This window comes from Tachypleus tridentatus, chromosome 3 (assembly GCF_004210375.1).
Source record: "Tachypleus tridentatus isolate NWPU-2018 chromosome 3, ASM421037v1, whole genome shotgun sequence".
In the NCBI taxonomy this organism is placed as follows: Eukaryota; Metazoa; Arthropoda; class Merostomata; order Xiphosura; family Limulidae; genus Tachypleus; species Tachypleus tridentatus.
This window is the reverse complement of record NC_134827.1, coordinates 66,116,550-66,135,483: the sequence shown is the minus strand read 5'-3', so window position 1 is coordinate 66,135,483 and position 18,934 is coordinate 66,116,550. Positions and strand designations below refer to the sequence as shown.

At 32.9% G+C, this 18,934-nt stretch overlaps 2 protein-coding genes and 1 long non-coding RNA gene across 3 annotated transcripts in view; 2 read left to right on the top strand and 1 right to left on the bottom strand.

Annotated features, from left to right (window-relative positions):
• LOC143247018 (alanine--tRNA ligase, cytoplasmic-like) overlaps window positions 1-18,934 on the bottom strand; it is a 325,641-nt gene that overhangs the window by 155,136 nt on the left and 151,571 nt on the right.
• LOC143247013 (uncharacterized) lies at window positions 1,236-6,355 on the top strand. Its single transcript, XR_013026311.1, has 3 exons — window positions 1,236-1,463; window positions 5,134-5,313; window positions 6,245-6,355. It is a non-coding gene; the product is annotated as an uncharacterized LOC143247013 (long non-coding RNA).
• On the top strand, window positions 5,961-17,992 carry LOC143247886 (ribosome assembly protein METTL17, mitochondrial-like). The gene is made up of 7 exons (XM_076496442.1): window positions 5,961-5,987; window positions 6,308-6,374; window positions 7,509-7,623; window positions 8,526-8,607; window positions 10,493-10,566; window positions 14,193-14,287; window positions 16,990-17,992. The coding sequence occupies exons 1-7, from the start codon at window positions 5,961-5,963 to the stop codon at window positions 17,184-17,186; spliced, it is 657 nt and encodes a 218-aa protein (XP_076352557.1). The 3' UTR covers window positions 17,187-17,992.

Below are 18,934 nucleotides of genomic sequence, written 5' to 3'. Positions count from 1 at the left end.
CGAGATTCCCTCTGTCCCTATCTACTATCTAGCGAAACCACAGCCAGGGGAACTGGCTTGGAGAAATCAGGACTAGAAACGTCTTTTCGTAGGAGTGTTAAAATAACCTTAAATACAAAACATTTTAAGCACATTATTTCATCCATATTATTGTCATCATGATATGTGTGATCTTTTTCTTTCTGAACTAGTTCAGGTAATTATGTAGCTTTGGCCCGGCATGGTCAGGTGGTTAAGACGCTCGACTCGTAATCCGAGGGTCACGGGTTCGAATCCCCGTCACACCAAACATGCTCGCCATTTCAGCCGTGGGAGCATTATAATGTTACGGTCAATCCAACTATTCGTTGGTAAAATAGTAGCTCAAGAGCTGGCGGCGGGTAGTGATGACTAGTTGTCTTTCTTCTAGTCTTACACTACTAAATTAGGGACGGCTAGTACAGATAGCCCTCGAAATTAAAAAAAACAAACAAAACAAACCTAATCATCATAATTGTTATGAAATATGAAAGGTGAATTAGTTTTCCTGCTTTTGAATTGATTTATATTACATATCTTTAGTAATCACTCTCCAGGTGTTATCTATACTTGATTTATATAAATATATCTTTATTAATCACTCTCCAGATGTTATCTATACTTGATTTATATAAACATATCTTTATTAATCATTCTTCAGGTGTTATCTAAACTTGATTTATATAAACATCTCTTTATTAATCACTCTCCAGGTGTTATCTATACTTGATTTACATAAACATATCTTTATTAATCACTCTCCAGGTGTTATCTATACTTGATTTATATAAACATATCTTTATTAATCACTCTCCAGATGTTATCTATACTTGATTTATATAAACATATCTTTATTAATCACTCTCCAGGTGTTATCTGTACTTGATTTATAGAAACATATCTTTATTAATCACTCTCCAGGTGTTATCTATACTTGATTTATATAAACATATCTTTATTAATCACTCTCCAGGTGTTATCTATACTTGATTTATATAAACATATCTATTCATGTACATCAACGTCATCAGCAACATAGCACCGAAAATGAGACGCTTACAACACTACACAGTGAAATAAACAATTCCCGGAATGTCCGATGACCTCTACGAAGTTACTAAACTAAATCTTTATTCATAACTCGTTCAATTATACTGGATATTCCCAGATTGCCTCTGAGGAAGAAAGATCCAACTTTCGAAAGCGTTCGGGTTATAAGGATTTCTATTTCAGTTTTATCAAGACTTCTTTGAACCTACGTGTTTTTTAGCACATGATGAATATAATTATAGTTATATATCTACTCCACGAGAGGGCAGTTAGTTAAAACTAATGGAGGAAACATGGTTAATGTGATAGAGAATATGAGTGTTTCGTGGAGTATTTTAAGAAAATTATATAATCTACCCAGAATAGTATTAAAAAGGTCAACTGGTATTTCTTCAGTACGGAAATTGTATATTTACTTATAGAGTAGAAAATGAAAACTACAATAATTTAGACTTGTGTATTTACTCTTGTTAGTGTTAGCATTCCTCTTAATATGTTCTATGTAAACCAGTCGCCTAACATGCGCTGACATTTTTTTGTTTCCAGATTTAGGCCTGAGATCACTTTTGTGTGATGGTCGAGCCAATTTTTCATTGGTAAAAAGTAAACCAAAAATTAAAGTTGATGGGTGTTGTTGACTAGTTTGTAGTCTATTATATCAAAATTGAGGATGGTTAAAAACTAGGTGTTTACTGAGACAGCGCTAGGGTAGCTTTTGTCAAATTGAACAAACCAAAGCAAATAAACTATTAATATTAACTTTGTTGGTGTTAAGGCTATACTGTGAAGTTTCTTATGAAGATTTGCTATTTCGTACAAAAACTTAGAAATGTAATTGTACAGTTGTTTAGTATGGCAGTAGTGCTATACCAACAGTATGTGTTATTAATAATTACTGTTGATTATGATCTTAGTGTTATTTATATGTAATATAAGAGTTTGATCTTATCTTACTACTGTTACATGTGGTGTGTGTTTAACAGCTACAGAAAAAATAATTTTAACAATTTCTGGTTGGGCACTTTTCATTTTTGATTTAGATAACTTAATAAAACTGTGAAATCCCAAATGTTAAAAATGTGGTTACAATTCATTGTGAATGAAAGGCTGAAAACAACAATAATTCTTGACATTGTAAACAAATATGAGTGTTTTATTTTTTGTCAGACATTCCGTTAAAGAATCTTGCATGTTTGAAGCTTTTTAAGTGGGGTTTAATCCCCCTTTCCAGGTATTGTTTTGTACCTGTTGAAGCTGATTGTTGAGAAGATTAAACATCTAATTAATTAATGGATAATTATTAAGTAGATGTGTTTGAATTGATTAATATTGTAAGGCTTTACCTTTACAAAATCAAGTTTTTATTTACATAACTGACAGAAGAGCATTATAATGTGTTTATTGTCCTACTTTGACTGAAACACATAATCAAGTGTATATTAACATATTTTACCTGTCAGAGGAGCATTAGCAGGTGTATATTAACATATTTTACCTGTCAGAGGAGCATTAGCAGGTGTATATTAACATATTTTACCTGTCAGAGGAGCATTAGCAGGTGTATATTAACATATTTTACCTGTCAAAGGAGCATTAGCAGGTGCATATTGACATATTTTACCTGTCAGAGGAGCATTAGCAGGTGTATATTAACATATTTTACCTGTCAGAGGAGCATTAGCAGGTGTATATTAACATATTTTACCTGTCAGAGGAGCATTAGCAGGTGTATATTAACATATTTTACCTGTCAAAGGAGCATTAGCAGGTGTATATTAACATATTTTACCTGTCAGAGGAGCATTAGCAGGTGTATATTAACATATTTTACCTGTCAAAGGAGCATTAGCAGGTGTATATTAACATATTTTACCTGTCAGAGGAGCATTAGCAGGTGTATATTAACATATTTTACCTGTCAAAGGAGCATTAGCAGGTGCATATTGACATATTTTACCTGTCAGAGGAGCATTAGCAGGTGTATATTCACATATTTTAAGAGGATTAACATGACAAAACAAAGCAGCAATATAGAATTATTATCATAAAATGCATTCATGTATGTGAGACTACTCAGCATAATTTATTTCTAATGCTGCACATCAACTAATCATGAACAAGTTAACAAAATGCCATTTTAGCTGTTTATAGTGTCCCTTGGGGTTCATTAAAAACTTCCTTTGGTCATTTAATTATGATATACTCATGTTTCCTCACTATGATTGTAAAACCATGTCCCAAATGATCATATATTATGAGATGCTTTGACCACATTTCATGAGACAGTGGACAAAAATTTCTTTTATTCAAAAGTGTTGGTTAATCATATAAGTACACACTGCAGATATTTCAAAACTTTTAGTTGTTGAGTGTTAAAAAGAGTAATAAAGGAATTATCCCCCAGTGCCACCTTGCAGAAAATATTGGAATTAGAGAAGGCCAAATCTATAGATTTTTTTTTTGCGTGACTTGATTAAGTAAGTTTGTAAATTGAGTCATCTTTGAATCATGCAAGTGCTGAGATAAACAAATAAATTCAAATAGATAAAGTGAGAACAAAATAGCATTGCTAGTAGTACAAGTAACTACTTGTAGCTATTAATTTAATGAATAATATAAGAGCTGTAAGGTTGTCTATAAATTAGAACTGTAAACTAACTGGTTGGAGCATTAGTTCTGTGGTCAAATTAGAACTGTAAACTAACTGGCTGCAGCATTAGGTTGTGTCATTAGTTCTGTGGTCAAATTAGAACTGTAAACTAACTGGTTGGAGCATTACATTGTGTCATTGGTTCTGTGGTCAAATTAGAACTGTAAACTAACTGGCTGCAGCATTAGGTTGTGTCATTAGTTCTGTGGTCAAATTAGAACTGTAAACTAACTGGTTAGAGCATGAGGTTGTGTCATTAGTTCTGTGGTCAAATTAGAACAAACTAACTGGTTGGAGAATTACATTGTGTCATTAGTTCTGTGGTCAAATTAGAACTGTAAACTAACTGGCTGCAGCATTAGGTTGTGTCATTAGTTCTGTGGTCAAATTAGAACTGTAAACTAACTGGCTGCAGCATTAGGTTGTGTCATTAGTTCTGTGGTCAAATTAGAACTGTAAACTAACTGGTTAGAGCATGAAGTTGTGTCATTAGTTCTGTGGTCAAATTAGAACTGTAAACTAACTGGCTGCAGCATTAGGTTGTGTCATTAGATCTGTGGTCAAATTAGAACTGTAAACTAACTGGTTGGAGCATTACATTGTGTCATTGGTTCTGTGGTCAAATTAGAACTGTAAACTAACTGGCTGCAGCATTAGGTTGTGTCATTAGTTCTGTGGTCAAATTAGAACTGTAAACTAACTGGCTGCAGCATTAGGTTGTGTCATTAGTTCTGTGGTCAAATTAGAACTGTAAACTAACTGGTTAGAGCATGAGGTTGTGTCATTAGTTCTGTGGTCAAATTAGAACTGCAAACTAACTGGTTAGAGCATGAGGTTGTGTCATTAGTTCTGTGGTCAAATTAGAACTGTAAACTAACTGGTTAGAGCATGAGGTTGTGTCATTAGTTCTGTGGTAAAATTAGAACAAACTAACTGGTTGGAGAATTACATTGTGTCATTAGTTCTGTGGTCAAATTAGAACTGCAAACTAACTGGCTGCAGCATTAGGTTGTGTCATTAGTTCTGTGGTCAAATTAGAACTGTAAACTAACTGGCTGCAGCATTAGGTTGTGTCACTAGTTCTGTGGTCAAATTAAGATAGTATAAGAAAATTTATTACAGATTTAATTGTTTTTTTTTTCTTTTAACTATGTTGGGAAAGAAAAAAAAGAAAATTTAAAAATACTTAAGTAAAGAGTAATCAGTGTTTGTATATGATTGTAACAGAGAAAAACAATAATTGTATGAAATGTTTATAGATAAACACTGGATTTTATTTAGTTGGTACTAGTTACAGTTATGTCTTTTATCTCAAAGTACTTATCCTTAATGGTGTGGTTGTTTGAAATACTAAGTCGTTTCTATCCTTTTTGTTGTTGTTGTTAATACATGGTGTATTCAATTTTTAATCTCAGGATGGATATGTGCGATATAAATATACAGCTCAGTTATATGTGGATGTGGAGAAAAGATTTGATGAAGGTCAGTTGAAGTACAAGAAACATCCCGGAATTAGACGGACCTATGTTCAACTTCCACAAGAACTACAGACAGCTGCAGAGAAAGTCATTAATAGCTCAGGTAAATTGTGAACAGTACGTGTTATCTATTTGGTTTAGATCATAACGTGGTTGTACACTTAAAGAAAACCATATGTATATATTATTATAGACTAAAAACAAGCTGAAACAAATGTAAATTAAAAAATAATAAACAAAAAACTTTGCACTGATTAAAAAGATCCCAATGTACTAGCTTTAATGTGTTATATAAAATGAACCCTAGGTTTTGGAGGTAACTGAAGAAGTAGGACACCCACTGAGGTGGGGATACACTGTCTATCAGTCTCTACCTCCAATTCGCAGAAATTGAAATTAGGGGAGTGACATGTGGTTGCTCAAACCCACAATTCCCCATATCTATATCACCCTTCACTGCCTGCAGACAGCTCTGCAAAGTAAAGAAGAAAAAATGAAAGCAAAATAAAATGTTGATATGCAACTCGAAATAAAATTAATGATATAAACTGACAAGTGAAATTTGATGAAGTAAATCTAGAGAATGTTTTGATAAGGGAACAAAACTTTTTAAGACATCGAAAACGTTTTCTGTTTTCAATCCTTCTACATTCCGAGCACTTCACACATCAGACATGTTAAAAGTACCTTGGGAAAAGCATAAATTCTTTATACAATAACAATTAGAGAAGACTTTTAAACTCATGTATTTATACAAATCCAAAATGGATGAATTCATAAGTGTTTTCTTTGTATTAGCTTATTATTAGTTAAGTATTTGTTTAAAAGAAAATAAATCTAACATTTGATATGTACTCAAGTTCATTTGGGTTCAGAAATGATATAAATAAATATATATGGAGATAATGAGTACATATGGTGGAGTTGCTTGACTTTTATATTTGAGATTAGGCTAAGTACTTGAACCTAGACTTTATTTGCCATTTAGCTTATCAGCAAGGTATAAAACAGGCTATATACTTATTTTTAAATTTATTCATTTCTGAAGGACTTCATGTGAATCACCTTGAAAATGAATCGGTGAATTTTGTAACCTGCTTTGGTCTCGAAGATACCTGTTGAGGAATCAGAGTTACAAGAGAAAGCCTTATTGCTTGAACAAGAGGAACTGGAGAAAGGTAAGAAAGACCTTGTTGTGCAAGGCACATGTTAACAGTTTTATAGTCAAACTATACAAGGCACATGTTAACAGTTTTATAGTCAAACTGTACAAGGCACATGTTAACAGTTTTATAGTCAAACTATACAAGGCACGTGTTAACAGTTTTATAGTCAGATACTATACAAGGCACGCGTGTTAACAGTTTTATAGTCAAACTATACAAGGCACATGTTAACAGTTTTATAGTCAAACTATACAAGGCACTATCGCGTGTTAACAGTTTTATAGTCAAACTATACAAGGCACGTGTTAACAGTTTTATAGTCAAACTATACAAGGCACATGTTAACAGTTTTATAGTCAAACTATACAAGGCACATGTTAACAGTTTTATAGTCAAACTGTACAAGACGCGTGTTAACAGTTTTATAGTCAAACTGTACAAGGCACATGTTAACAGTTTTATAGTCAAACTATACAAGGCACATGTTAACAGTTTTATAGTCAAACTATACAAGGTACACGCGTGTTAACAGTTTTATAGTGAAACTGTACAAAATATATTGCTAGACATAGAATGTTGATTAGCCTGAAATAATTTCACTTCACAGTTATCTCGCCGGTCATTGACGAGAGAACTCTGTGTCTTGTTGTTTGTCTTTACAGCTAGTACTTAATCTCAATCGTTCTTCTCTGTGTAGTCCGTGTACTTGTATTCAACCAATCTTATTTATGAAGTCACTTTACTTTTACTCAACCAGTCTTATTCATGTAGTCAGTGTAGTTATATTTAACCAGTTTTTCCATTTGGACCATAAACAATTTTAAAATAAATATTTAAAATTGTGGTAGGTCTTATGGATTCCATTTAAAATTCTGTGGCTAATGAGGACAGTTTGGAATAAAAAAAATTTTTAACTTTATTGTAATTGCTCAATATACCATCAGGAAAGTGAACCCTATAATAAATTAATTGCATTGCATTAACTGTGGCTTTGAGATATCTCACAATGTAGTCTGGTGTAGAAGACCTAGATTAGTCTTAACTCCACACACTACACACTGAGCTGGATGTATGGAATGATCTTCCAGTGTGTAATTATAACTTGAATATTATTTAAAACGTTTCACTGTCTTTATGTATTTACAGATTATAATAAGTCCCAAGAAAGCACCACAGAAGAAAATGCGAAGCTGGAACAAAGTAGGAAGGATAGGGTTCTCTATAAACTCAAGCGAACAGTATATCACTGGAAACCTATAGAGTAAGTTTGCAGTTTCTCCAGAAATTGATTTAGACGTGTACAAAAAACATGAAACATTGTGATTGTAACATTATGCTTCTGATCTTTATTTTAAAAATAGATTATTCAAAGACCATGAAAAGTTCAATTGGCCGTACAGGTTTAAATTTTTTATTGTATAGTTTTCACTTAGCTGGTGTGGCTATCTAATCAACATATGAAACCTGTACAATCAACACAAGGTTAGACACATCAGTTAGTTGAGACCTGTACAGCCAATACACAGATTGCCACACTAGCCAGATGAAACCTGTACAATCAACACATGGTTAGGCACATCAGTTAGTTGACACTTGTACAGCCAATACACAGATTGCCACACTAGCTAGATGAAACCTGTACAATCAACACAAGGTTAGACACATCAGTTAGTTCAGACCTGTACAGCCAATACACAGATTGCCACACTAGCCAGATGAAACCTGTACAGTTAACACATGGTTAGCCAACTACATTCTATAATCTCAACTTTAACCTTCTCCTGATATCTATAAAAGGAATGTTGTATTGTCATGAGCATAATTTATAAATATCCTTTTTCATAATAGTATCTTTGTTTGTCAATGTATCACTGACTATAAAGAGACAGTGGCTTTCTTTGTTATTGTATCATTGAACAAAAATAAATGGTGACTTTGTCTGACAGCATGCAACTGACAACAAGTAAATAGAGGCTGTGTTTTTTAACAACAGAATAAATTTGTGTAACAAGAACTGCTGTAAACATAAAGTTCAGTGTGTGTGAAAACATCCATGTTCTTAGAAGACTGATTTAATCTTTCATTATTTACATTTTAGCATACAAGCATAAACATTAAGCCCAGTTCAGAAGGTTTCTAATAAAATAAAATTGTTTTTTGCAGTTATACTTCTCATCAAGGGTTACTCTACTTGGCTGGACGTTTAGCGCCTGATTACGCATCACTTGTACAGATATTTTCAGAGGTTTGATGTCATTGTAGCTGCTTTTGTGTTAATATTTAGAACTATTAATTTCTGCATTTTTCCTTCACTCACCAGTTACTGAGTTCTTTCTGCTAATGCCCCAACTAGTACAGCTGTAAGTCTATGGATTTTTCAACGCTAAAATCAGGGATTCAATTTTCTTCAGTGGGCTCAGCAGATAGCCTGATGTGGCTTTGCTGTAAGAAAACACACATGCTCTTCCTGCTAAAATACTGATGGGGAACAATTCATGTTGAACCATAAATATTAGTTTCAAATCATGTGTATTTTCAAGATTACAACCTTTAAGAATTGAATTATTTAATAATTACAGCCTGTGATCGTTTATTTCCAGAAAGAAAAGATTAGGTTTTTGAAGTAAGATTACATTTCTCATTTCATACATAGAAAATAATTTTAACTTCAACCACAGAAAATTGTTGAAAAGCAAGAAACATCATAAGAAGTTTTCTTAGTGTTTTAGGTTTCACATCAGAGTATTCCTTTTGTTTAGATCTCGGGAAAGAGTATTCCTTTTGTTTAGATCTCGGCAGAGTATTCCTTTTGTTTAGATCACGGCAGAGTATTCCTTTAGTTTAGATCACGGCAGAGTATTCCTTTTGTTTAGATCACGGCAGAGTATTCCTTTTGTTTAGATCACGGCAGAGTATTCCTTTGTTTAGATCACGGCAGAGTATTCCTTTTGTTTAGATCACGGCAGAGTATTCCTTTGTTTAGATCTCGCAGAGTATTCCTTTTGTTTAGATCTCGCAGAGTATTCCTTTTGTTTAGATCTCGGCAGAGTATTCCTTTTGTTTAGATCTCGCAGAGTATTCCTTTTGTTTAGATCTCGGCAGAGTATTCCTTTGTTTAGATCTCGCAGAGTATTCCTTTTGTTTAGATCACGGCAGAGTATTCCTTTTGTTTAGATCACGGCAGGGCATTCCTTTTGTTTAGATCACGCAGGGCATTCCTTTTGTTTGGATCACGCCAGGGCATTCCTTTTGTTTGGATCACGCCAGAGTATTCCTTTTGTTTAGATCTCGGCAGAGTATTCCTTTTGTTTAGATCACGGCAGAGTATTCCTTTTGTTTAGATCACGGCAGGGCATTCCTTTTGTTTAGATCACGGCAGGGCATTCCTTTTGTTTAGATCACGGCAGGGCATTCCTTTTGTTTGGATCACGTCAGGGCATTCCTTTTGTTTGGATCACGTCAGAGTATTCCTTTTGTTTAGATCTTGGATAATTCATGTGTAAAACTTTATAAAATACAAAACCACTTTTGGTATCACTTCATATTTTCTATTTTGTATAATAATACATGAATTACACAATAACTAATATAAGGTTCTTCTGATATTGAAATAAACTTCGAGAAGTTTTATACAAAACTGTTTGTACACAAAATAAAATTGACTGAAAATATGGAAAACTTTACCAGTCACATGTAGTTCATCTCAGGGTTACTTTGTACAAATGTTCTTTGAAGTGAAAAAATGAAATCTGTGTAATTAAAGCACAAACACAATGCTCTAATTTTACTTGTTCATGTTTCTACTCACCTGTTTCATGGTATTAGTAATTCCTTACTCTATAAAACTGACAACAGATTCGTTTGTTTTAACACAGTATCTTATCTCATTATATTCTCAATGTGTGAAGGCTCTTTTATGTTCCCTTTCAAATACATGAAACCCATGTAACTTCTGTTTAATCAGAATTGTCACATTTTTAAGATTTCAGTATTTCTTAGTTATTTTCATGTTGTATAAAATACTTCTGTAAGGAGTCCATTTCTCCTTTTCAAGTGTGGTCCGTGAAGAGTGCAATATTTAAATATATCTTACTTTATAATGACTAATGTACGTCATCTTCTATCTTTAGGTTAAAAAACAAGACCCTGAATTCAAACCAAAAACTGTTTTTGATTTTGGTTCTGGAGTTGGTTCTACAATGTGGTAAGTGTGTAAGGTGTCTAGCTGTAACTAAAGGTGTTACTGTAAACCTTTAAAGTGTGTAGCTGTAACTAAAGGTGTGACTGTAAACTTTTAAAGTGTGTAGCTGTAACTAAAGGTGTGATTGTAAACCTTTAAAGTGTGTAGCTGTAACTAAAGGTGTGATTGTAAACCTTTAAAGTGTGTAGCTGTAACTAAAGGTGTGACTGTAAACCTTTAAAGTGTGTAGCTGTAACTAAAGGTGTGACTGTAAACCTTTAAAGTGTGTAGCTGTAACTAAAGGTGTCATCAACCTTTAAACCTTTAAAGTGTGTAGCTGTAACTAAAGGTGTGATTGTAAATGTTTAAAGTGTGTAGCTGTAACTAAAGGTGTGACTGTAAACCTTTAAAGTGTGTAGCTGTATCTAAAGGTGTGACTGTAAACCTTTAAAGTGTGTAGCTGTAACTAAAGGTGTGACTGTAAACCTTTAAAGTGTGTAGCTGTAACTAAAGGTGTGACTGTAAACCTTTAAAGTGTGTAGCTGTATCTAAAGGTGTGATTGTAAACCTTTAAAGTGTGTAGCTGTAACTAAAGGTGTGATTGTAAACTTTTAAAGTGTGTAGCTGTAACTAAAGGTGTTACTGTAAACCTTTAAAGTGTGTAGCTGTAACTAAAGGTGTGACTGTAAACCTTTAAAGTGTGTAGCTGTAACTAAACTAAACTAAACTAAAGTGGAAGGGGTTCAGTTTAGAGAGAGAGAAATCAGAAGAGTTCTCTCTCAACTGGGGTGTTCAGGAACTTGTAGTTCCTCTTAAATCCCCTTTAAGTGGATTGTTATTAAGATTAAGTGGTGGTTTTTTTTTATTATTATTTTATTAAATTAATTATCATTATTATTCTTTTTTTGGGTGGAGAATGTCTCACTAAATGTTCTTTTGGGTGGAGGCAAAGGCAGCAGTGGAAAGAAAGGTGGGACCTGTCCCAAAGGAAAAAGTTGGGCAGATGTGAACATGAATGTAATTCATTCAAATTCAGATCAAATCAAACGTCCCGATTCTGGGTCTGGCAAAAGGTTGCCTAGGCTGGGATCTAGAAATCCAATGCCTGAAGATTTTGATGTGTGGGGAAACGGAGTGTGCCCGAGAAAAAACCCACTTTCACACGATAGGGCCTAAAAGTTTTGCCTGTCGTGGTGCCCTGTACCTGAAAAAAAAAAAATTCATGTTAAAAACATAGATTTTATTTATTTAGATTCTTTGTTGAGTGGATTGTGATTCTTGAAATATGTTGTAAGGTGATATGTATTTTGTTGGTGCACTTGATAATTTGTGTAGTGATGCCGTTAGTTTGTTTCTATTTTCTGCTTTTAGATAATATTTGAGAGACAGTTCTGTTATTCTATCTCTTATAGTTGGTAAATTACTAATTTGGTGTAGATAATTTGTTGACGTAAAAGATGGTAAACTGAATGCAGATTTTAATATTTTGTTTTGTTGCACTTGGATTTTTTGGAGTGTGTTGTTTGACATATTGTATGTTACTTGACATCCATTACTCTATTAGTGGACTGGATGTAAACCTTGTATGTTTGTATAATGGTGTTCAAGTAAAAGATTTCGATTGTTTACCAGTTATAGTCTTTAGATATGAAATCCTTTTACTGATTGATGAGTGTATATTGTTTATGTGTTTTTTCCATGTTAGTTTTGTGTCGAAAGTGACCTAAACAATGTGATGTTTTTGCTCATGTTAATGGTTGTGTTTCCAAGTGATAGTTTTATTTTTTCTAGATTTTTTCTTTGCTTCTTTAGTTTTCTATAGAAGGTGATTGCTTGTGTTTTTGTGTTTTTTTTACACCTGTAACTAAAGGTGTGACTGTAAACCTTTAAAGTGTGTAGCTGTATCTAAAGGTGTGACTGTAAACCTTTAAAGTGTGTAGCTGTATCTAAAGGTGTGACTGTAAACCTTTAAAGTGTGTAGCTGTATCTAAAGGTGTGACTGTAAACCTTTAAAGTGTGTAGCTGTAACTAAAGGTGTGATTGTAAACCTTTAAAGTGTGTAGCTGTAACTAAAGGTGTGACTGTAAACCTTTAAAGTGTGTAGCTGTAACTAAAGGTGTGAGTGTAAACCTTTAAAGTGTGTAGCTGTAACTAAAGGTGTGATTGTAAACTTTTAAAGTGTGTAGCTGTAACTAAAGGTGTGACTGTAAACCTTTAAAGTGTGTAGCTGTATCTAAAGGTGTGACTGTAAACCTTTAAAGTGTGTAGCTGTATCTAAAGGTGTGACTGTAAACCTTTAAAGTGTGTAGCTGTAACTAAAGGTGTGATTGTAAACCTTTAAAGTGTGTAGCTGTAACTAAAGGTGTGACTGTAAACCTTTAAAGTGTGTAGCTGTAACTAAAGGTGTGATTGTAAACCTTTAAAGTGTGTAGCTGTAACTAAAGGTGTGATTGTAAACTTTTAAAGTGTGTAGCTGTAACTAAAGGTGTGACTGTAAACCTTTAAAGTGTGTAGCTGTAACTAAAGGTGTGATTGTAAACCTTTAAAGTGTGTAGCTGTAACTAAAGGTGTGATTGTAAACTTTAAAGTGTGTAGTTGTAACTAAAGGTGTTACTGTAAACCTTAAAGTGTGTAGCTGTAACTAAAGGTGTGACTGTAAACCTTTAAAGTGTGTACCTGTAACTAAAGGTGTGATTGTAAACCTTTAAAGTGTGTAGCTGTAACTAAAGGTGTGATTGTAAACCTTTAAAGTGTGTAGCTGTATCTAAAGGTGTGATTGTAAACCTTTAAAGTGTGTAGCTGTATCTAAAGGTGTGACTGTAAACCTTTAAAGTGTGTAGCTGTAACTAAAGGTGTGATTGTAAACCTTTAAAGTGTGTAGCTGTAACTAAAGGTGTGACTGTAAACCTTTAAAGTGTGTAGCTGTAACTAAAGGTGTGACTGTAAACTTTTAAAGTGTGTAGCTGTAACTAAAGGTGTGACTGTAAACCTTTAAAGTGTGTAGCTGTAACTAAAGGTGTGATTGTAAACTTTAAAGTGTGTACCTGTAACTAAAGGTGTGATTGTAAACTTTTAAAGTGTGTAGCTGTAACTAAAGGTGTGACTGTAAATGTTTAAAGTGTGTAGCTGTAACTAAAGGTGTGATTGTAAACTTTTAAAGTGTGTAGCTGTAACTAAAGGTGTGATTGTAAACCTTTAAAGTGTGTAGCTGTAACTAAAGGTGTGATTGTAAACCTCTAAAGTTTGTAGCTGTAACTAAAGGTTTAATCCAGCATGGGAAGCAGTAGTCCTTTCGATCCAATCCTTAAGAAGGTTCTGAGTACCAAATGTTGTAACTAAAGCTTTAATTAGTCCTTTAGGTTAATTTCTTACAAAGATTCTGTGTTCCAACGTTTTATACCTCGTAGTTCAGTTTGTGCCTGTAGGATAAGAAATGTTAGAAGAGAGATTTCAAGTGCATTTCAAATAGTTTTAAAAAAATGTAACTGCATGTTAAACATTTTACTTAGACATAAGTGAGGAGATTTGTATGTTTTTACTTCTGTTTCACTTTTTGTATATACTGAACTATAAAGGCAACATACTGTTCTTTCATTTATTTACACATCAGTTTTTATTAAGTTAATTAACTGGATTCTCTACGTTTTTAGGGCAGCTAATTCAGCATGGGGAGAATCGATAGGAGAGTACTTTTGTGTGGACGTATCAAGTAACATGAATAATTTAGCTCACCTTTTGGTTCAAGGCAAGTTTGATTCTGTAGTATGTTACAACAACTGTTACTGTACAGTTTGATTCTATAGTATGTTACAACAACTGTTACTGTACAGTTTGATTCTATAGTATGTTACAACAACTGTTACTGTACAGTTTGATTCTATAGTATGTTACAACAACTGTTACTGTACAGTTTGATTCTATAGTATGTTACAACAACTGTTTCTGTACAGTTTGATTCTATTGTATGTTACAACAACTGTTACTTTACAGTTTGATTCTATAGTATGTTACAACTGTTACTGTACAGTTTGATTCTATAGTATGTTACAACAACTGTTACTGTACAGTTTGATTCTATTGTATGTTACAACAACTGTTACTTTACAGTTTGATTCTATAGTATGTTACAACAACTGTTACTGTACAGTTTGATTCTATTGTATGTTACAACAACTGTTACTTTACAGTTTGATTCTATAGTATGTTACAACAACTGTTACTGTACAGTTTGATTCTATTGTATGTTACAACAACTGTTACTTTACAGTTTGATTCTATAGTATGTTACAACAACTGTTACTGTACAGTTTGATTCTATTGTATGTTACAACAACTGTTACTTTACAGTTTGATTCTATAATATGTTACAACAACTGTTACTGTACAGTTTGATTCTATAGTATGTTACAACAACTGTTACTTTACAGTTTGATTCTATTGTATGTTACAACAACTGTTACTTTACAGTTTGATTCTATTGTATGTTACAACAACTGTTACTTTACAGTTTGATTCTATTGTATGTTACAACAACTGTTACTGTACAGTTTGATTCCATTGTATGTTTCAACAACTGTTACTGTACAGTCACTGCGTTGTATGTTACAACAACTGTGACTGTACAGTCGCTGGATATTGTATGTTATAAAAACTGTTACTGTACAATCACTGTATTATCCGTTTTTGTGACCAAAAATAACTGTCACTTACCTAGTTATTAGTTTATGTTTACTGCAGTATAAAGTTAAAATCTGTAGTTTGATTCCCCTTGGTGAACATGCACAGATAGCCATTGTGTAGCTTTGTGCTATTTCAACATTACAGCTTGTGCATTGAGTTATTAATTTTTTTTCTTCATCACAACATGAAGTCTAGTGAATAAAAGATGAAGTAGAGATCTGATCCATTTCTTTGTTACTTCTCATGTATTAGACTAGTTTTAGTGAACTTATGGTTCATTAGTGAAATTCACATTTTGGTGATGAAAAACGATTAGAAATTAATTCGGGAACAGTCAGTCCAGAGAGTAGTAATGGAAAATGAACTGTGACTGTACTTCATTTATTGAAGTACCCGATGTATTTGATGTTTTTTCTGGTGCATACAAGATTATACATGGTTTATATGAAGAACTCTTCAAGTGGAAAGAAAAGCTACTGAGAGTGGAAAGTTGAACAATAATTTGTTGATTAAAATATTTTGTTCCTGGAAATTATTTTCCACCAATTAGTTCGTTACAGGTATTAAGTGTAATCTGTCTCTCTGTTAACTACCTTTTTAAGATTTAATCCGACAGGTATTAAGTGTAATCTGTCTCTCTGTTAACTACCTTTTTAAGATTTAATCCAACAGGTATTAAGTGTAATCTGTCTCTCTGTTAACTACTTTTTTAAGATTTAATCCAACAGGTATTAAGTGTAATCTGTTAACTACTTTTTAGAGATTTAATCCAACAGGTATTAAGTGTAATCTGTTAACTACTTTTTTAAGATTTAATCCAACAGGTATTAATTGTAATCTGTCTCTGTTAACTACCTTTTAAGATTTAATCCAACAGGTATTAAGTGTAATCTGTCTCTCTGTTAACTACTTTTTTAAGATTTAATCCAACAGGTATTAAGTGTAATCTGTCTCTCTGTTAACTACTTTTTTAAGATTTAATCCAACAGGTATTAAGTGTAATCTGTGTCTCTGTTAACTACTTTTTAAGATTTAATCCAACAGGTATTAAGTGTAATCTGTTAACTACTTTTTAGAGATTTAATCCAACAGGTATTAAGTGTAATCTGTTAACTACTTTTTAGAGATTTAATCCAACAGGTATTAAGTGTAATCTGTTAACTACTTTTTTAGAGATTTAATCCAACAGGTATTAAGTGTAATCTGTTAACTACTTTTTAGAGATTTAAACCAACAGGTATTAAGTGTAATCTGTTAACTACTTTTTTAGAGATTTAATCCATAGCAATTTGCCATTACTTATTAGCAGATTTATATACAATGGTGTATTAATGGGAAGATAGATGGGGCTGCTGACCAAAGGTCTTGAGATAACTGGAGGCCCCAAAAACTCGAGGCAAGGATACTGTATGTAAAGGTTATTAGAAAGTAAATGCTTTTCTTTTAAATTGGAAGTACTGTTTTAAATTTTAGTATAGTTATCAACAAGTAACCTTCTTTCAAGGAAGATTTATGTTACTAAAATAGGATAAACAGTTACAAATGTTCGTTTACAAAAAAAACTGGAATTATATACATATGTAAACCAAGGTGTACATTTAACCATGAAATGACACTGGTCTTCTACCACAAAAATAATATACTTCAAGAAGCTCCATATTTTACAGTCTCAGGGCCACAAAATGTCCTAATCCAACACTTTATATATGAATTTGTATTCATTTTAAAACAGTTTCAAATTGATTCGGTTTATATCTGTTTGTTTAGGTGGAGATGTGAATGGCAGGATGTTTATGAATGGTATATATTTCAGACAGTTCTTGCCTGCTTCTAATGAGGTGAGGAGAGCTTTGTTTAATTGTAAATGTCAATTATATGGTTACACATGGAGGATGACTTGCCAGTTCATGCCGATTCACACAAAATTGCGAGAAGTATCAAATCGACATCAACTATTAAAGTAAATAACAAATGTGTATTTAACTCTCGAGTCTTAGCTTGTTGGGTACTTACTCGTATGGAGAACAATCCACGGTTCAGCAATGCTAACGGTAACTCGATTTTATTGACTCATCCTCACAACAGTTCAGTTGGTAAGATTTTGTTAAGATATGAAGAATGACATAATTCAAATAAATTAATTATTTAATGAAACATCTTTTCATTGTAGATACTTGCACTCAGACTCTGAATATTTTAAGTGACGTCATCAACATATGGTGAAGTGTAAAATTTTGAAATTAAGAAAGGGAAAAATATACATCTTTTAAATTTTTGTTAAATAATCTCAAATATCTCCTTTTGTTCATATTTTTAATTACAAGTTTTTGCTTTTTTGATTTTCCTTTTCTATCCTTTAGCATTATTATTTATTGTGACACACGCCAACGAATGTACTCGGACAATATCATTGTTTCGTCGGCAAAGACACTTTAGTTTTCTAATTATGATCACATTTTACGCTAAGCCTAATGAACTGAGGCAAACTGTTTTTATTACGTTTAATAATTTTTGTAAATATTTTAGTTTTTATTTTAAAACAAAAATAATTAATATTGAAACCTAAAACCTCAATACTATTAATTGTCTGTTTAACTAACATATTTCTAGATAATAAGTAAGTTATAAGGACATGTACAGCAACAGTACCAAAAGTGGTTTCAAGAGCTTTCATGGAGTTCTGCTGCCAAAGTTGAAAACAACCAACAGAAATTTGAACTTTAAAATCCACTCTTTCTGTGCAGAAACTGGGTTTGGTTTTGTCAAGAGTTCCCAAGAGCTTTATTTTCTTTGAATTCTCCCTGAGGAAATTGAAACAAGGATATATAACTAGAACAATCAGCCTAGTTTCTGTCTACACACATAAGATGAATTACTTAAGTTACAGAGACCTAAAGCTAAGACTTGTAAATTATCATGCATTACTGTACAACAAAACCAAAGATTATAAGTTTTTTGTTTTTTTTCGTAGTTTCTTTCAAAACATGGGGTTAATTAAAAACATTTATTATCGTAATTAATGTATTTATTGTTGATGTCTCATTCAGAGATGGGACACATTCTAGTGCTTAATTGTGAGTGGACGGTTGGTTTGTTTCCTTCCAATTTTCTATTAAATTAGGACAATTGCATACGTTACAACAGTGACTCCCAAGAAACACTGCTATTTTTGTTAAAATTAGAAATTGGTACAATTAATGGTTGCTTTTGGCCGGATCAGTATTATGCAAATATTATTCAAAGAAGGTATAATAACAGAAGTCACCCTGAGTTGAAATAAATATGGTCATCAAGATACTAAGGCTGACTGGACATTTATGTTTTGTAACTTGTTCTACATACCTAAGTACCTTCTGTCAGTCTCTTTTGTTCTTTAGAGAGCGTCACGATGACAGTCTCCTTGAACAACCTTCTGCCTTGTATTTTCTATTCCTTAGAGAACGTACGACATAATAGACTTCCTGCTACAGTCTCCTTGAACAACCTTCTGTCAATATTTTTATTCCTTAGAGAGCGTCACGATATAGTGACTTCCTGCTACAGTCTTCTTGAACAACCTTCTGTCAATATTTTTTATTCCTAAGAGAATGCATGCGACATGGCGTGACTTTCTTCGGTCTCCTTGAACAACCTTCTGTCAATATTTTTATTCTAGAGAATATTAGTGATTATCTTGTGTGACTCCTACTACAGTCTCCTTGAACAACCTTCC

What these genes read in the sequence shown, in the direction of transcription:
- LOC143247886 (XM_076496442.1), top strand. Translation starts at nt 5,961, where the DNA reads ATGGATGAATTCATAAGTGTTTTCTTT. An exon ending in TATCACTGGAAACCTATAGA is followed by an intron (nt 7,624 to 8,525) that starts GTAAGTTTGCAG and finishes TGTTTTTTGCAG; the next exon opens with TTATACTTCTCATCAAGGGT. An exon ending in TTGTACAGATATTTTCAGAG is followed by an intron (nt 8,608 to 10,492) that starts GTTTGATGTCAT and finishes TTCTATCTTTAG; the next exon opens with GTTAAAAAACAAGACCCTGA.